The sequence below is a fragment of the Lactuca serriola genome, chromosome 2 (assembly GCF_051521515.1).
Source record: "Lactuca serriola cultivar US96UC23 chromosome 2, Lser_US96UC23_V15, whole genome shotgun sequence".
In the NCBI taxonomy this organism is placed as follows: Eukaryota; Viridiplantae; Streptophyta; class Magnoliopsida; order Asterales; family Asteraceae; genus Lactuca; species Lactuca serriola.
The window spans coordinates 56,099,382-56,120,653 of NC_136409.1; the positions used below are offsets into that span (position 1 = coordinate 56,099,382).

General features: G+C 31.4%; 1 protein-coding gene across 1 annotated transcript; it reads left to right on the forward strand.

The window, feature by feature from the left end:
- The first annotated feature begins 1,409 nt into the window (after positions 1 to 1,409).
- Positions 1,410 to 18,746, forward strand: LOC145090307 (AT-hook motif nuclear-localized protein 1-like). The gene is made up of 5 exons (XM_079028590.1): positions 1,410 to 1,791; positions 4,876 to 4,943; positions 5,039 to 5,176; positions 17,666 to 17,821; positions 18,366 to 18,746. The coding sequence occupies exons 1-5, from the start codon at positions 1,419 to 1,421 to the stop codon at positions 18,483 to 18,485; spliced, it is 855 nt and encodes a 284-aa protein (XP_078884716.1). The 5' UTR covers positions 1,410 to 1,418; the 3' UTR covers positions 18,486 to 18,746.
- Positions 18,747 to 21,272: the final 2,526 nt, after the last annotated feature.

Here is a 21,272-nt window from a genome sequence, read left to right on the forward strand (position 1 = left end):
TGTTGTATAATTCTTCAAGCATGTTGATTATAAAAAATATATTGAATAAACCATATTCTACAAAAATAAAATTGAAAATATATTTACTAGTTTATGTTTAACTTTTTGTCATTCTCACAGAATAAAATTGGTTAGTATTATAAATTATAATATAATTAAATTTGAATTAATTTAAAAAATTCAGATTTAAAAAAAGAAAATTAATTATCCTTTAAAATCTGAAAATTTCCTTTTTTAATATAGGTTAATTGACCAAAACACATTTCTGTTGAAATTTGTGTGATTATATAATACATGTTACCCTATTGTAATATGGTAGACCCCCAGATCATGTCCATTGATTTTATTTATCCATTGGTTCAGAATTGTGCCTATGGACACACAATAGATGTAAGAAACAAATTAACCTAGCCATATATATATATATATATATATATATATATATATATATATATATATATATATATATATATATATATATATTAATTTAGTAAATTTTATGTAAATATTGATATGTGGTTTTTCATATATATTCATTGATAAATAATAGTATAAAGTTATATATATATATATATATATATATATATATATATATATATATATATATATAAAAGTGAGTAGAAATGACAAGTGAATCAATTTGCATTTTTATACTTGTAAGGTAACAAATTGATTTATTAGATGGTAAAAACTAACATGAGTTGTTAAATAAAAAACTGAATATTAATTGAAACGTATAGTGCATATGGACAAGAATAACAAAATTTCAGGTTTATATATTTAACCAATGGGTGTGAGACCTATGTATTATATAAGTTTATTTAAAAAAAATTAAATATAAAAGTTTAACAATTTGTAAATTTTAGATTTATAAGAAAAATGAAAAAAATTTTGAATTATTAAAATTAATGAGGTTTTACTATATTGAATACATTATATATATATATATATATATATATATATATATATATATATATATATATATATATATATATATTACCTTACATATTAAAAGTGAAATTTTAATTTAATAAAATGAAAAATATAATAAAATGACAAGTGGAAAATAAAAAATTTAAAAATTTTAGAAAATGTTATGTGTTTAAATGAAAAAGTTGGAAAAACTTTGATTTATTATAGTAAACTAGTACATATATTGTATTTAGTTTTTATTAAAAATAAATAGAAAATCTAAAAAAAATAAATACAAATTAAAAGCAACGAAAAGTTATATGAGATCTATTGCATTAGATTATGTTTGACTTATAAATAAAATAAAATAAAAATCTAACAATTTATAAAATCTCGAAAATAACTTTTTTTGGACATATCTCTCCTCATTAAAGCACTGCTTCGTTATATATAGTCGAATACAACATCCTTATATTCAAAACTTTGTAATGAAACAAGGATTGCAAATGGAGGCCACTAAGATCAATGGTTCTGATAATTCAAAAGGAAACAACTCTGGAAATGATTCTCCATTGAGTTCTGGTGGAATCAAAGATTATAGTGGAGGATCAGAATTGGTAATTCATGTTAGCAGTGGTGATGTTGGTGCTACTAGAAATGTGGTTAGTGCTCCAGTTGTGAGAAAGAAGAGAGGGAGGCCAAGAAAAGATAAGTCTAATGAGAAGTTAAGAAGGCCATATGTATCACCACCGACACTGCATGCTAAGAATTTACGACCACGGCCGACGATCAATCTGGTGCCTTCTGATTGTGTCGCTTGCAGAGGAGGAAGAATGCAGCCACCTGTTTCCGTTCATCCACCTTTTGTCAATTCATTGTGTAAGTTCGAAGTAATCTTTTCCAATCTATTTTTATTTACTCATATCATTTCTCCTTTCGAGGAAGTTTTAGTACACGTAATCACCAATTTTTGAGAAATTATCACACACCTTTTGTTCAAGATATATTATAAATATATAGTGAGAATATGAGGATCTTTAAATCATGAGTATATAATTCAGATGTTTTCTGTGGAGAAATTATTTACATTTCGGGAAATATTTATTTACATTTCACGAATATATATACCATTTTGCGAAATAAATAGCACAATTAAAAGTTTTTGTCATGATGAGCATTTATCAGTAAATTTCACAAATAACAAAATCTCATGTATCCGTCATTCCTGGTTGGTAAACCTATCATTCATCACCATCGTATCGATCTTACCAACACCGGCCATGTCGGTGTTGGTAAGATCGATACGATATCATTATGGAGTTGGCTAAAAAGACCCTATTTTATAATATACACATCTTAATTTAATTTTAAAATATTTTTATTGGTTTAAATTGAATTGTTTTCTGAAAAAAGTTGATTATAAGTAGTTAATTATAGATTGACTTTTTAAAAAGTGATCAACGGGTTGTCCAAGAGGTGTCTTATTAGCAACACCTTTTGGAAGCCTTGTGCGGAAATTAAGGCACCATAATTTTTTGTATAAAATATTAGTAGGTAATTTTGCTACCTCTAATCTCAAAACTTAAATTTGCTAAAAAAACATCTACTAAATTCATTACCATAACATTATGTCTACAGTCATTAGTAATAAGTTGTAACTGTTATAAGCAATTTAATGAAAAAAAAACAAAAACAAAACAAAAAAAAAACTAAAAAGTCAACGGATTATTAATTTCTAAATATCGGCTTTCGATAAGTTATAGAAGCAAATTCATCTATTACGGTTTCATAATTAATATTATCAATAAATTCTTTCTCAATAGAAATTAAAATCAAAGCGTTTAATCTCTTTTGAGACATGGTCCAGTTCAAATAAACTTTTAAAAGCTTTTGTTTTACAAAATTTATTTTTGCGGATGTAAGTTTAATAGGAATAATGCTAGACAACAACTTAGACAAGTGTTTATCACTTTTAAAAAATTTAATATTTTATTAGTTGTATTATTTTCGATTGGTAAATCTTTTTGTAACAATTTTAGTTTGTTGGATAAATCATCAGCATCGACGTTTTAGATATGACTATTTTGCAACCTCTTTCCAAGATTTTTACAACATTCGTATAACTTACTAGTATTTGGTGACTTCTAACTTTTTTGTTGTAAATGAAAAACCAAAAATGTCTTCGTATTATTTGTATTGCTCAAACATTCACTCCGATGAAACTAATAGTTCGTCAACTATATATACAAAATTTTAAATCATGAATGACTCTTGATGTAAACGTTTATCTACCGGTTCAGATGACCCAACTTCACACTCGTCAAAATGTCTTTTTTTTTAATGTTATTTTATTATTTTCCTCAACAAACACCTCATGATTTCTTAAATTAAAGGTTATAACTCTAGCACAATCCAAAGCCTTTTCAAACACATTTTATCCGTAGTCTTTAAAAAAACTCCATAAGTGTTTTCACGCTAATAAATGTCTCATCAACACATCAATATATATGATATCATATAATTATATCAATCATAAAGTAAAATATGTCAAGTTGATATTATGTATACTGTGTTAGACAAGTAGCTTCACTTTTGATCTTTATATAAGTATCTTCGTAAACAAGTTTATACAAAGTTTATGTTTATTTCTAAAGCTTTCAATCATACTTTCCACCTTGTAGTTGACAAATATTTTAAAGTAAGACTTTGTTGGGGGCAAAGTGCATTTTAGAATTTATGATTAGAATTTGATTTTTTGTTTTAATTTTTTTTGGAGGTAAAGAGTATTTTATAAAATATGAAATTGTTTGTTAGAATTTATATTAGAAACATATTTTTATTTTTCATTGGATATAGAAATTTTCCTTAAAGTGGGGATTAATTTTAAAATTTATGAGTAGATTTTGATCTTTTGATACTCTTTGATTCTTTTTTATAATTAAAATGATTTCAAGATTGCAAACAAATATTCGTTATATATATACATAACCAACACTACTAATTTTATTTAAGATGAAACACAAAAATGTATTTTACAAAATTACAAAAATGTTTTTTACAAATTTAATAATAACGTACACACAAAACTGTCTTTTACAAATGTTACATTTTATATATATATATATATATATATATATATATATATATATATATATATATATATATATATATATATATATATATATATATATATATATATATATAACGGATACGACCAATTTTATTTAATCATAACACACAAAAATGTTTTTTACAAAGTTACAAACACTATAACTATAAACTTGTCGTATAATTCGGAGGCCCATTAAAATCGGAGGCTCCATGTGACCGCACCGTCTGCACACTCAGGGCCATATTGTCACACCGATCATCTAAAAAACATATATTTGTTCGGACTTAGCATAAACAAAAATGGGTGTTCCATATTTTTTGAGTCATTTATCAAGTTATTTTAATATTATCAGTTATTTTTTATTTATTTTGATAGTTTCCTTTGGCGTTTAAGGTTTCTATGGTTTTAGACGTACTATAAATAAAAGATTTGTCATCAAATTTATAATGTTTCTTAAGGATTTATAAAAATTAAGACTATAGTTTCAAGAGTAAGGACTGCTCTTATTGTTCTTCATGTTCATCTAATCGGTCATTATATTATGTGTCATACACCATCAATTGGCACCAAAGCTCATCTGCTCGGCCATGGAAGACCTTTTGTAGCTACAAACATTTGGAACGCACGACATGAAGATGAGTTATTTTTATTATAGATTCCCAAATTAAATACAACTGTTTAGTGTTGTAACACCTCCTACTTTAGTTATTGTTGTGAATATCAATTAAAAAGTGTATTCACTAACCTGTAGGTGGAAAACATTCAGTAAATATCAATTCATATTTTTGTAAGTTAGCTATATCATTTTTCATTTGATTTAGTTAAATGTATAATTGTTAATTTTGTTGTAGGTGAAACGAATTCATACACAACCGGAATGGACTTTAAGGCACATGTGATAGAGGTTTCTCCTGGAGAGGTAGCTATTTGCAAAAGCTCTTATGTTTGAACCTTAATTAAATATTTTGTGTAATTGTTAATCAATGATTGTTTTTTTATCATTAAACTCTGTAGGATGTAACTAGAAAAATACTTGCTCTTTTTCAAACCGGTCCAAGATGCATCTCCATTTTATCAGCAAATGGTACCATTTATAATGTCATGATTCGTCAGCCAGGTTATGGCTCAAGTGATGTTTTGCTGAAATATGAGGTATTTAAATACTCGTATTCATACAATTTCTTGCTGCATATCAATCTGATTTATTCTGCTTATAAAATTATTACATATCATGAAACCAGAGATTGCGATATGAAGCTTAACTAACACAATCTAATAAAAAATTTGGATTAAAATGTGGATGGAAAAGGCGTTTACTTTCACACGCTTTTGCTCTATTAATTGAAGAAAAGTGTCTTTCTTATATTGTGTAAATCATGATTGATGCTTGTAGTCTTTGCCATGTGGTAAGCCATATCGGCATGAAAGTAATAATAAATATTTGAAATAAAAAGAAATGAAAAAAAAAAAAGATAAATATATGTATATATTATTCGATATCTACATTTAAAAAAAAAAAAAAAACCGTTTAGTGGTGATTTTCTTTATATACAAACGAGAATTGTTTGCAAAAGTCTATAAACGATATTTATAAGTTTGTAAACACAACCTTTTATATTTGCTAGAGTAATTTTCCATTTGATTATTCATGTAGTCGTAATTACTATATATTATGCCCAATCCTTTAAGGCTATAGTAAACTAGTCAAGCATCGTATATGTTAGTATATCTTACTTCTGTGCGATATGGTCTTGTCAACATCCATATATGTTGGAAAATTCATTAGGGTTCGTTTGAAGAGTTAATATAAGGCTCCACTTATATCTTACACACCCTTTCACTTAACATATCCCTTTTTATCCTCAATCCTTCTCGAGCATCTGTCTTTGAAGGGGAGTATTAGTTTATCTCATATCAGTACGACACGGTCCAATAAATGTTCATATGTTAGAGTCCCGCTCTCCTCACAAGGGAATTTTTTAGAGAGATAATCTTGCACTCCACATATATTTTACAATGTCTTAATTAGAGTCAATGTTTGTACCCCTATGATTCATCACATCATTGTTAGTTCTCATTGGCCTCTATCTCTAAGAAAAGTGTTAGTACCCCTATGTTTGTACCTCTATGTAGCACCCCTAGGTCCGGGGTTTCCAAAGGGGCAACGCCCCTTTGGTGGGGTCTAGAGGCAATGCCCTAGAGGGTCCAGGGGGCATAGCCCCTAACTGGGGTCCCGCTATTTACATAATGGAAAAATCGAATTCTCGAGGGAGATTACGGTAATATTGACTAAAATCGTCAGTTTTGGAAACCAATGGTTTCCTCATTAATTCTGGATTCCCTTGACTTGTTTTCAAAGAAACTCGTGATGGTCAACCCTAATTTGAAACCATACATCTCGTTTGCTATATAAATGACTCTCATCTTGAGGAGAAACGATCATTCTTTTAGCTCTCGTTTAATCATAGAAATTTTGAATCTTCTAGCAATTTGGCTTACGTTTTTTGTGCCTGGATTCTTAAGTGTCCCCTTGGGATTATCCTAGACTGTATTTCTTGTAACCCAAGCATATGATAGAATATCAGTTTCGGAAAGTGTTTACACAATCCAGGGGGTATCCAGATCTCAACATAAACCCTACTAAAATTTCTAACTATATATATATATATATATATATATATATATATATATATATATATATATATCCAGATCTCCACATTTTCGGTTCTGTCAGTCAAAAGTGAAACTTTTATTAGTTATAAACGATGTCCGACGCTTGCTATCTTTCCCATGTGTCAATCAAGCATTTTATCCTCTTGATGCATACTTATTTTTTTCTTTCATCATTGGGAAATGAAAAGCCATTGGTACGATAAAAGATAGATAACTATAGGTCCATTAATCGAATGAGTTATAAGCAATGATAAGACATATGGGAAATCATGCTTAACAATTTTCATTCTGATTTAATTATAAAAGAAACCAAGTGAATATATGATGGTCTAACTAAGGCCATCTGCAATGCTTGTCACAAACAACCCAACCATGAAGACTATCACGAAGCACGAACTGGTTGTGGTGTACCAGTGACGAGCACGAACAGAAAGAGAAAGAAGAAGCGGGTTAGTTGAGAGAGGCAACGTCTGTGGTCCTCCGTCTTCCCCACCACGACCACGAAGGTCCGGACCGGTGTGCACGGACAACGCTCGTGACCACGTAGACCATGAGCCATTTACTTTCCGGTATACCAGACGGCCTAAAAGTTATTGATTTATTCAAAGTAAGGTGATGTAATGAATTAAAAAGGTATTTAGAAATTGGTATAAATTTTAAGGCTAAGTTGTGAACATGATATGTGTCTATACTAAATTTACATTTTTTGGTCTATAGAAACATAACTTAGACCAACTAGGAGCATCTACTTCCCCATTTCAATGAATTATTATTAAAGCATTGGTACAATTATAAGACCACGAGTTATCTAACACTTAGGAAAGAAAAAAACATTTTAGTAAATAAAATTAATAAATTTTATAAGAATTATTTTCAAACAATGTTTTTAAAAATGTGAATACTTCATTACATTTTACAATACAAAGTAGAAAATCAAACCATTATCACACTTCCATCCTATGCTATATAGCGGTGCTATAACATTTTGCGGTGTTTATTAAACCGCTATTTTGAAATAGCATTTACGAATAGCGGTGACGGTATTAGCAGCGCTATTGACCGCTATTTACCGTGAATCTCATCAGTGCTATAGCGACGTTACGCTCGCTTTTATAATTTCGTACATATTGTGCTACTTTGACAAAGAAAAAAACATTTGTGTGTTATTTTAGTATTAAATCTTTATTTTTTTAAACTAGTCCACTAAATATTTTGTCTTAATAAGTCCAAATAATAAATATAATTAATTATAAACTATAAAGCAACAAATGACAACTTCCCTTTCACATCTGTTTCAGTACATAGAAACCACGAACGACTTGAACTGTGATTACATTTTGACACTTTTTAGTTTTTATATTACTATATTAGAATATTATATATATATATATATATATATATATATATATATATATATATAGATTATGTTATGTTTTTATATGATTTTTTATGATATTAATTATATATAGTATTAATAATCTAATATATAAATTTTGTATAAATATATAATATAAATTATACATATTATTATAAAACCGTTATACCACCGCGATTTCAAATAGCGGTATGTGACCGCTATTGAAATCTTGACCGCGATAACTGCTTAGGTTCCATCATATAGTATTCAACTAGCCATGGTAGGTACTAAATCGGGCTATTCGAGAAAAAAAAGTTTAAGTAGTTTTGAAACAAATCTTGATCAGAGCTTGAATTAATATTTCACAACTGAAGTACATATGAGGGTTTGATGTGTTTTTTAGGATGACTTGTTTTCTTTAAGCCTTGATGGGTGGTTTAAAAAATTGATTTGAATCTTTAAGGTAACTAATAAGGGTTGTATAGTTATTATTGTAAAAATGATTATGTGAAAACTAATTGGGAGATTATCCCTAATAGGTCATGATTTTTGAATAAGGATATGATATTTCTTTCCAATAGATAATTCGTTGATGAAGGGGTGTAGTTAAAGTGGTGAAGTGAAATTGTATTTTAAGGTGGATAAGAAAGTTGTATTATATTTAGTGGATATATGGGAGTGAATACTATCGTTTTGGAGTGTTATTTGGTTTATACGAAAGCGAAAGGGTGCTTAGACACTATATTAACATTTTTATTAAAAGTTAATCTATAATAAATTATTTATAATTAGTTTTTCGAAATACAATATAAATTCAACCAATAAATAAATCTTAAAAATCAAATAGAGTATTTATATGAAAAAATAGAATGTTTTTTTAGACAATAATAAACTATTTATCTTGAGGGTTATGGTTCATTAGAATTTAAGCACGAGGTGGTGTTTTGTGTGTGTATGCATCTTTCTGCGTTGGGTAATATGGGATGACAATATTTGAAAATAGTTTTTTACTTCTTTCTTAGGTCTTGATTTTTACATTTGAATTCTCGTTAAGAATCTTTGACAATAAATATGCTCTCCTTAATAAACCGTAAGCATGACCAACAATAATTTTATATTAATTACTCTTTGACTTTCTATTTTTTTTTTTTTTTGAAAACGGCTATCGATTTTATAAAAGGGTCACATCTAGCAAGAAACTAAATGAGCCCAGCAAGAAAAAGTACAACAAAAAGATTACATGAGAGAAAAAAAAAAAAAAAAAGAACAGGAAACATAGAAATACACCGCATTATAAATGAGCAAATGGAGACACGATTCAATCACACCACCGAGTATTCCTCATTGATCCCCTATATTTTAACCAATAGAGAACCAATGCTTGTATGTCATCCATAACCTAAGTCGGACTCGTGATTGAAGATCCTCTCATTCCGGGCTTTCCATATATACTCCAGATCATGCCATAACATATCATCGTAAGTGTTCTCCGCTTCTTCATACCCTAGCTCCAATTGGCTACAAAGTGTAAAAGTGTATCTAAGTTATCGATACCTCCCATATTGATACCACACCAATTCATTATCCAATTGCGCACAATAACTGCAAACTCACACTTATGGTCTGCAGATTTAACACCATTCAGACAATACCCACAATTTATTGAGGGTATTTGAACACCTCTAACTTCCAATGCCTGATGGGATTCTGCCCCATTTGGCCCGCCAAACGAAACACAGTACTTTGAGTGAGACTTCTTTCAACCATTCAACTCTAGGTCTCGATAAGGTGGGGGTAAATTCATCCAATTTTTTTTCGGAAATCCTCCACGGTATATCTTTGATACTCTACTTTTGATTTTTCAATAATAACTTGAGCTTTGAATTACGTCCTCTATTTATTTCACTTTCAATGAAGATAACTTGGAATGAAACTTTTCAATAACTGGCCTCTATGTATTTTTTTATTCATATTCTCACCCACGGGAATACCAAGGTAGGTGAATGGGATCGATGATGGTTCACATCAAAGAGGGACAGACCAAGTCGATATTTCCATGGAGGATGCACCCACTCTAAACACTTTCGACTTTTTGAAGTTCACTTTCAACCGAGACGAGATATGAAAGCATCATAAGATCCTTGCCAAATTAGCGATGTTTCGCCTCGACCATTCTCGTATGAACAATGCATCATCTGCATAATATAAGTGGGACAAACACATGTTAGAATTTGGAAATTTTATCCCGTCAAACATGTCTTTTTCCACTATTGTCTTCATAGCCAAATTTAGTCCTTCTATCGCGATTATGAAGAGAAAGGGGGATAGTGGGTCGCCCTGCCTAACCCCTTTTGACATTGGAAATTCCTTTGTTGGACTCTCGTTAATGATCAACGATGCTCTTCCAGACTCTAAACAATTACAAATCCAAAGTCGCCATCTCACCCCGAATTGCATTTGATCCATGATTGATTCAAGGAATGCCCAATTCACCGAATCAAAGGCTTTGTTAAAACTTGCTTTGAACAGGAGCAGCTTTCTGCTTCTAGCCTTTGCCCGGGAGAAAAGTTCATTGACAATCATCAGGCCCTCAATAATATTTCTTCCTTCAACATAAGCGGATTGTACTTCATCAGTGACGCTTCCGATAACCCTTATAAGTCTAAGAGCAAGCAACTTAGCTATGATTTTATATAGTAATCCTATCAAACTTATTGGTATAAAGTCACCAAAGTGAATCGAATCCTTGGACTTAGCAGCGAGACAAATAAATGAAGAGTTGCATCCCCTCGACAGCTTACCACGCCCTTCGAAAAACTTCACCAGCTCCATTAATCGTTTTTTAGTTGTTCCCAATATTTTTTGAAGAACTTGAATGTGAAGTCATCCGGGCCCAGGGACTTGTCCCCACCACATGACCAAACTACATTTTTGTATTTCCTCCATTGTGAATCCCACTTCAAGGAAACAAGCATCCGATTCCGAGAGCTTGTGAAATCAAGAATTCCGGAATAATGGTCTGTTTGGCCATTTTTCCTTGAATTTCTCTTCAAAGAATTTTTTTGCCTCCTGCTTAATTTCAAACGGATTGGTTGTCTGGATTCCAACAGCCATAATCCTCTGTATATGATTTTTCGTATTTCTGTTATTGACATAACCATGGAAGAATCGTGTATTTTCATCTCCTTCCACCTCCCATTTGAGTTTTGATCTTTGTTTTAGGTTTAAAGCAATCGCTCTCGCATGTTCTGCAATCTTAACCCCATACTGATCTTTCCTCCAATTCCATAGATGTTAAGGGCTTGGATTCCACCGTGAATTCAATATCAACCAATATTTTTTTTTTAATGTTTCTATTTCCATATTCTCCTCCTTTACTTATCAGGCTTCCAACATCGAATAGCCATTTTTAGCTGTTTTAATTTATTCAGCAAGAACATATCCGGTGTACCATAACCCATGAACTCCAAACACACCTTCTTAATTATCACGTCAAAACTGTCTTTTAGCATCCATGAGTTATGCAACTTGAAATGAGGGGGACCAAAATCATCACAATGAGCTCTTAGAATAATAGGAGAATGGTCCGAGAGATCTCTATCCAATGCAAAGCAGTAGGCAAGAGGAAAGGTAGACAGGAAATTCTTACACACCAAGAAGCGATCTAACTTACTTAACTCTGCTCCCTGAGTTTTAAAATATGTGAATCTTTGACCTCCTATCTACAAATTAGTGAATTCTCTATTTCGAATTAATTGATTAAAAGGAGTTGCACTACGATGACAAAATTTTGAGTTTATATGCTCCTCAGGGCGACGAACCACGTTGAAATCCCCCATAACAATCCAATTAGCTGGTCTAGAAAGCTTAATTGTTAACAATTCTTCCTAGACTTTTGATTTCTCACTTTCCGATTATGGACCATAGACATTTATAAAGCCAGTAAGCCCATTTATACCAACAAGATTCCCCAAAGTCACAATGTAGTATCTAGTTTTAATAGTCTCTAAACATTCTACTATCACAAATATATATAATACTGCCAGACCTCCCTATGGTGAACACCTGCTCGAAAATGCAGTCAGAATCTCCCCACCAGCTGGCATAGTTGAATGGCAAAAAAGATTCCCCCAATTTTGTTTCTTGGATTCCGATCATACATAACTTGTGTTCATTTCTAAGCCTACGAACCCACTCAAAATTGTGTTTCTCTCCGAGACCTCTAATATTTAAGGTAATCAAATTCATTGGGGAATTTGGTTCTCACCTTCATCGCCGAGGACTTCCATAAAGATCGTGTAATCTGCGTCAACCTCAAAACCCAACATCCTACCGACTTTCAATAGTGTTTTTGAATTCAAACGAAGCGGATGAGGAGTTCATATCCGAGTCTAGATGAGGGATAGGGGATGGAATTGGGGCTCTATTAAGGTCAAATGAAGGTTGAGGCGTGGGGGGATGCGAGTAGTCAAGGTGTCCATCAACGACTGAATTTGAAATTCTCCTTTTTTTATGTTGTGCACCTTCAAAATTCACATCCGTCCAACCCAATTGAGTTTCCTCAAAGCCCAGATTGTTTAGAAACGACTCAAAGCAAACGGACCTAACCAGGTTGTTCAAAAGCCCATTAAACATTTCCCCCAGACCCACATTCCTGTTCACCCCACTTTAAGAAGGGAATATCATAATTGTTTCTGCATGCATCACGACTTTGTTACCATTATTATTATTAACTGTTTCAAACTGCTCCATTGGTTCCCCATGCACATTAATGTCTACGTCCGACTGTTGATGTTCTCCAAGTGTGGCGTTCCCACCCGACCCTTTTTCCTCGTTCGTAGCTCCCTCCGCCGGTGATGATGTCACCTCTGGTGAACGGACATTGCCTCTAACATCCAAGTTCATGTTTTCCACGTAGGAATCCTTTACCACTTTAGCATCAGTGGGTCCAATATCACCTTCCTCCAGTTCTTCATTGTTATTCTCCATTGGAATTGTGTCTGACAGATACCCATCCTCATCATCCACTTCGTTATCATCCTCTCCATCCTCCGATGAGGAACTCACATCCGTCGAATAATTTAGTTGCTTAATGGGAGCTCAATCTAAGTCTGGTTCCAAAAAATTTAATTTTATGATTCTTTCGTTGACTTCCACTAGAGGCTCACTAGTTATTATTGATAACGAGGTTGTTAGGATACCAACTTTTTCGTAGGATAGATTTATATTTGATTGATCCACCTCAAAAGGGACCACAACTCTACCAACTGATTCTGCGATTGTCGAGAAGTTTTCCTCAGACCACGGTTCTGGTAGGAGACCTATGATTTTTATCCAAGCAATCCTTTCAGAGTTTGGTGTCGTGATATCTCAACTTTCAACTTTAGCAAACCATTCAGTCCACCCATTCATGAATACATTTATGCTAGCTTTGTTCATGAACTTCACTCCAATTCTTAACCCACCAAGGTATTTTATTTTAGAATCGGATCCGTGATAGTTCTTAATTAAAAGGGTATGAGGCCTTTTCAAGATGATCAAAACTGTGAAGTTCTCCTATCAGCATGTGTTTCCCTTTCATCCATACACGGAGTGGGGAGTTATCCAAGATATTGATAGGACCAACTTTCTATTAGGGGAGGGGGGGGGGGGAGGAGCTCTAGAATATTTATTTTCCCCCGTTACGAACACCGAGAAGGATCTGTTATCCCTAGCATTAAATCGTGGTACAAGAGGAGTCTATTTTGATTCTGATTTGTACCGTTTTGTCTATCTGGATTACTAGCAGGTTTTCTTTCAAATCTTGCAATGTTTACTTCTAGTATTCTTCCTCCGAATTTAATTCCTTGAAGGTCTTTCTCCAACTTCTGGTCATCTCCATTCTTCTTGAATCTTACAAATGCAAAAGATTTTTTTTATTAACATCTCTCTTCGTCTCCATGTAAACATCAGCAACCTCTCCATGTTTAGAAAGGATGTTCATTAGGTTTTCCTTCCTGGCCACCCCTGGAAGGTTAGTCACAAACATTGATTTGACTCTGGCGTGGTTCCATCTTGGTCGGTCTCCGTTCCTCCATAACTGTTTCAATCTTCGTCTTCTTGTGTCCGTCCATTCTTTGTCACGACTCATGCTTCTTTCCATTGCAATTATTATAGGTCTTGAATAATCATCAAAATTAGGAGTCCCGCTAACTGGTTGACCATCTTGTAGAATTCAGTTTCGAAGTACATTATGATCTTTTCATGTGACTCATCATATGAGTCAAGAAACAAGTTTACACCACACTTATGACAAATCTTTGTTATAATCATCCTGCTACTCACTCCTATTTTATAATTTTGAGATGAAAACTCATGTTACTATCATTCATAGAATAATAACAAGGTATAGGAAAATATAATATGTAATATCATGGAAAGGTATATTGCCTCAAACATGAAAGTACCCTCGATTTAATATCTATGTCAGATAAACATCTCAAAGATAAAGTTAGTTTTCTTTAAGCCCAAGTTACATTGTTAAAAAATATTGTTACACTTAAGTGTGATCTTAGCCTAATCATTTAATCATTGTTATCACATTTCACTAAAACTTATTCTATAACATCCCTCTCATATTTGATTTGAAACCACATCTAAAATATCCATTTTAAAATTGGAAAACATCTCAAAGTAATACATAATTTCGAACTTTCACAAATTTATATACCAACAAATAGATTTGTTAATTGTTTAATCAGAATTGATGGTCTAAATTGAATAAGAGATAACAAATAATCTTAACACCCAATGCTACTTCTAAACCCAACCCATCTTGATCAAAGCCTCTCACTAATTCTTTCTTATCCCGTATAGACTAATTACTCGCACACTTTAAAATCCTTTATAAAAATAGTTGCATTATAAACACATTTTGAGTATATTTTATCTACACATCCTTTCCGAACATCCTTATGAAATATATAATTTAATATATCTTAGTTAAGCACTCTATTTAAAACACTTTATTAGGAAACACTCACATATTAGACACATCTTAATTACCATTGTTCTCTCAAACTAATAACCATCACGTATTTGAAAATCATATTATTTAAAACAGCATTTTGAATTAAACATCTTTTACACATATAAACAAATAAACTTTTCATAACATGACATTTACAACAAAAACAATATAAACAGAATACAAACACAACACTTAATTACACACTTAGGAAAAACATAACAAGTACAATAACAAAATGAAATGATATAGACTCATTATTTCTCATATTCCAAGCCCTTTTTCCTAATAATCATCATACTCATATAAATGTGGCTTTAATCTCCTTTATGTTTTTCATAGGTTATCACAAATAAATACTCACAATAGCAAAGCCTTATATACCACACAATGACTTATAAGAACCACGTATATTTCTTTTGAGAATGTTCTAGAGTTACAATCTAACCATCCAAATTAAACTCAAAATAAAGTTGAGATCAATGCCTAATCTCAAGTTTATGAGCCAAAGAAATCATATCACCTCTAATCCCATACGAGTAGATACTACATGTATATTATCTCGGTCGCATATTAAGTGATACTTAGGAACACTAGAGTTAAACACATGACTCCCCAAATGAAGTTAGATAATTTCTTCATTGCCTTCAAATCAGGTAATTCAAGACTTCAAATCAGATAATTTCTTCATTGCCTTCAAATTAGGTCATTTTTGGTCACTTAACTTTTGGTTTTGTGCTTATTTGGTCACTTAACTATTTTTAATTTTTAAAAGGTTATCAGACTTTTGACTTTGTGCTCATTTAGTTACTTAATTTTTGGTTTGGTCACATTTAGTCACTTAACTTTTAGATTTGTGCTCATTTGGTCACCTAACTTTTAAACTTTTGCTAATTTAGTCACCAAACTTTTAAAAAAATTTAAAAGTTTAGTGACTAAATGAGCACAATTTTAAAAGTTAGGTGAGTAAATGTGACCAAACCAAAAGTGAAGTAACTAAGCGAGCACAAAGACAAAAGTTTGATGACCTTTTAAAACTTAAAAAGAGTTAAGTGACCAAATGAGCACAAAACCAAAAGTTAAGTGACCAAAAATGACCTAAACCCTTAAGATTTTAGTAGACAACATTTGTCTCTTTAACAAAGAAAATAAATATACACATCACTTTATTTCTTATATTTAACATCTTATCGATATATCAAACAAATAAAGATATACAACTATTATTTTCACAAACACTATATTAGTTTTTGATAATAACGTAATTAAAGACATACACACACTCTTCTTAAGTTCACAACATTCTCTTGTTATGTAAAGAAATATAACAGAATACAATATACATATACACTTCGTAAGTTTAGAATACTTATTTTTTTATTCGAATTAAGTAAAGAACCACACTTAATTTTTAAATATATGTATATTATCATCACATTAATGTAGCAAAAAAAAAGGAATATGCCATCAATAACAATCATATGCTAAAAATACAATGTCATTATCGTTGATATTGTAAGGTCGCCGCTACACACCATAAAAATGTGGAAAACCAGTTCAAAAGGCCGGTCATCTTATCATATTTGATTCCAACTCACGCAAAATAACTTTCAATGATCTACTAACATATTAGAAACAATGCTTTAAAACATATATAATACCATTAAAACAACTAAATTAAAAGTTACGTACTATTAGAATCCAATGTAAAATTCCAATTCAAATATATCATTCACTTATGATTTCCCTATACTCCTATGAATAATATGAGAAAATGAGGTTCTTGTAAAAACCAAGTGTTTTATTCCTTTTCCAAAGTTCTCTTGATAATAAAATCTCAATCTAACTTAGATTTATTCAAGAGTCGCCACCATATGAAAGACCACCATTTAGAATGATCCCAAATCACTTTGATAATGTCAATCCCTTTGAATGATTATCACAGGATTTGTAGTGTATTAAATACTAGAACATCTTAACTCTCTTTAACAAATTTAACACTCTAGTTTTGGAAATATCTAAATTAGTCAAAACTAACATCCTAAACAATAAAGGCTCCAAAGATATAAAAAGTGCACTTACAATGCATTTTACATTAAGTTTCACCTTAGAAGGTTTTCATCTTAAATCATTAAAACATATTCAGTACCCCATGAACTCACTCCCCAAAACGAAAAGTACAGATAATCAACCGAGCTTTGATATCATGAAAACTAACAAGTGAAAAACATATACAACTAGGGTTTCATATTGTTATCAAAGAGAAGTACAGATAAATAGAAGGGAAATACATAATATATAAACTAGCTAATTAGGGTTTCCTAGCTAAAAGATCCAATTATAAAACTCAATACAAGATAAAGCCTAAAATCTTATTAGGCTAACAATATATATATATATATATATATATATATATATATATATATATATATAGAGAGAGAGAGAGAGAGAGAGAGAGAGAGAGAAAGGTTAATAAATTTTCTCTTATGCCACATGACGTATCTAAAGATAAAAAAATTTATTGGGGTTTAGGTTAATATCACTGACGTTTAGTCGTTTCTATATCACTTGATATAAAAATGAACTAATATTTAGTTTGATGCAGGAACAATATGAAATTCTGCGTTTATCGGGCTCATACACCATTTCTGAATATGGTAGAATTCAAACAGAAGGTTTTAATGTCTTGTTGGCCTGCTCTGATGGTCATGTAATTGGTGGCACCCTTGTTGGTTCTCTATTGGCTGCTACACCAGTCCAAGTAAGAATTCATTTGAATTTTGCACTAATTAAAACTTACATGACCCTTCAACTGATCTTATTATCGACACTTTATTTCTACATATAATATGTAAGAAGTGTTTATTTATTTTTAATTCCCACTTCAAAATATTTCAATATCAGTTTTTCATATTCTATACAATTCAATTAATTAGTTTTTCATATTCTATACAATTCAATCAATTTTTTTTTACAATGTATTGAAAACTTTACAAAGTTTATTACAATATTACAAAAGTAACTTAGAATATTTATTTAAGAGATAGAAAACTTTTTTTTTTCATTAAAGAGTTTAATGGTCATTGAATTCAAAGTCATTGAATGTCAATATGGCCCCTCATAATGGTAGAGTTTCATCTATCGAATCAAAACTAGAATTTTCAATCCAGTCAACTTTTCCATTAAACTTATGATTGTGGATGCTCTCAAAGTTTAACCATTTAAAAACAATTTAGTTTTACTCTAATGAAGCAAGATAAAACCTATACTTAGCAAATAACTTTTGTCTATACTGAATATGGCAGATGGTTGTAGGAAGCTTTATCCCAAATGATTACAAGAACAAGCCTAAGAAGAAGCATCAATATGGACTTAGAAAGCCACATTCACATCAATATTTAAATACCGAAGCGTTTACGGAGTAGTATGCATGAAACTTATGGTCCGAGTTTTGATATTGGTTGCCTAATTTCAGTTTAATTTTCTAATTTGAGTCTTGAAAGACAGGCTTAAATTGCAAACTTGGATATTCTAGGTGTTATTTCAAAACTGGTTTTGTTGGTATTGATTGGTCCATAGATTCTCATTTTGCAAACTCCCAACATCATGCAAATGGGAATAATAGTGTGGACGAACTTAAATGCTTAATAAGTTTTGTTCTGAGTGGAACTATATATTTTGATTTAGTTTTTTGGTGTTCCATTTTATATCATGCATAATAATTTGAATAATTGAAGCAAGTTTTAAGTTTCTTTTTTTCTTAAAACCGGCAAATATAATATTATATATAAAAAAAATCACCATAGTCTAACAAGTAGCTAGACAAGGGGAACAAAGTAATAGAGTTTTACAAACAGGAAAACAAACAAGAACACCATTGAGCCCAAACATATGAGCGCATATATCTCTCCTAAACTTCAACCACGTGAGTACAACAGATTTTATACTATCAACCACCATTTCAGCCGGATTCCTAGATCCATTAAATATTCTGTCACATCTGGACTTCCAAATATAGCAGACCCGTTTATCAGTCCCTTTGCTTCAAGCTCCGTCAATAACACCTATTGATGGTGTGTTCCCAGAATCCTCAATCCTTCCCCTTAGGGAATCCACACGGAAGACACAATCACCGGACATTGGGCACGTCCAGCAGTCACTACAGTCAGATGGCTGGAAATCTCCAATAAATGTAGTGAGTGATCGAAGTTCTTGCCTCTGAGAAACACTCGAAGGAACAACAGACCAATCCCATATACATCCGACTGCAGACAATCTATATCATCAACCTTGCAGTGTTTGCACTTCTCCAGATAGTACAACTCTGGGAAAACAGCTTTAAGGGGAGCCGGACCAATCCATCTATCAAAGTGTTATCGGTTTGGTCATTATGACAACTTTTTGTTTGATAATATCCAAGAGTTGTTTATTATTATTATTATTATTATTATTATTATTTTGTTCTTGTTAGATAATAAAACAAATTTACAAAAAAACCTTTAAGTTTACAAGTCTTTTATGCTTAATATATATATATATATATATAATACGTACTCATATCATATATAAAGAAATGTACTTAATATATAACTTTTTTAAGTAAAGTTTGTATAAATACATTGTTTGGAAAAAGGCTAAAAACACAAAAAGCTTTGTCAATTTAAGGGCATTTTTTTTCCTAACTTTGATTTAGTTATAATTTAGAAACCTGGACATAAATGAAAAACATTATTGGCAAATTTTGGAAATTGATGAACAAAAAATCATTATATAAGACAAAATTGAAATTTTTTGCTAAGCTTCAGGAATTTTATGTTAGAAACCCTTTTTTATTCTCATATTATTCTAAATACACTTCGAATCTTCCAAGGATTAATAGTGGTCAATTTCATGGACTTTGCTACGACTACTTAATCCTCAATTTCTATGACTTTACGCAAAATTTACTCTCGACAAAGCATCCATCAATTTCTTAATGCGAAATGACGTATTTCCCTATATCCGTCCTATATATAATATCATTGAAAATTAGTCATGGATAGAATCATTTTTATATAAGTTTAATGTTGGTTTCTTTATCTCTCAATGAATAATATCAACCGAATCATTTGAGTGCATCTATACACTTATCACTGGATTTAACACTATTGCACAAAAGGCTTAATTTAATGACTGGCAATGTTAGTCATTCAAAGTTAAAACACTTATCAAGGGATCTAACACTATTGCACAAAAGGCTTTAATGACAGACAATGTCGGTCATTCAAAGTTAAAGACGACGGAAAGAAGTTTGGCATTTAAACCTCACAACCTATGTGTCACACTTTCCGAACCAGACAACGGAAACGTCCGAGGGCTCGCGTGACTTAAATTGAATATCATCACAATGAATATACATGAATCATAACATAAACATCACCATGCATTAATATATCACAACTGAAATTGTTCACATCAACTACATTGTTTTAACGTTACAAATCCATACATAAACTATTAGATAGTTTTCAATGACAAAACATACTAACATACTTGGTACTTATTCCTTGGCTTACCTGTTACCTGAGAATACAAATTATTTTGGAAAAACGGTCAACATATGGAATGTTTGTGAGTTCATAAGCAATGTTGTGATAAAAATGATTTGTGTAGTTTGTAAAACCCAGAAAATCCAATATTTTCTAAAAAGGCCATTGTTTATAAAAAGGTGTGAAGATCCGTACAATATGCATCATGATTTCAAAACATGTATAATTGAAGAACTTAGTATTAAACGTACAAGTGAAAATGTTGAACTTCCCCGGAAAACCCGATGTTTTCCAAATACATAAAATACAGTGATTTCTCAAATTGTTATACCGCCACAATGAATGATTTTGATTACTCTTCCTTGATTACTCGGGTGGTGTTGGATTAATTAAGGTTTGTGAGTTGTTATAATCATGCATTAGTAATGACTAGTTATAACTATAGTTTACGAACGATCCTTAGAGGCGTCGCCCGTTATCACTCACTTAATCCAACCACCTTGATTACTCTCGATCATCAACCTGAATCTGTTTATCTTGTTTACTCATAAGCCTAGCAAACGAGGAAAAGAGGAGTACAAATCCTGCTACTTCCGTGAGTTTACTTTAGGCCGTCGGGGATGCGAAAGACTCGTTGGCCCATCTCGCATTTGATTACTTTGACCTTACTGGCAATACTATTGG

Bases quoted from the DNA above. Each gene is read 5' to 3' on its own strand.
- LOC145090307 (XM_079028590.1), top strand. From the start codon at position 1,419: ATGGAGGCCACTAAGATCAATGGTTCTGATAATTCAAAAGGAAACAAC. The intron at 5,177-17,665 runs GTATTTAAATAC...AGTTTGATGCAG, and splicing joins ATGTTTTGCTGAAATATGAG to GAACAATATGAAATTCTGCG. The intron at 17,822-18,365 runs GTAAGAATTCAT...TGAATATGGCAG, and splicing joins TGGCTGCTACACCAGTCCAA to ATGGTTGTAGGAAGCTTTAT.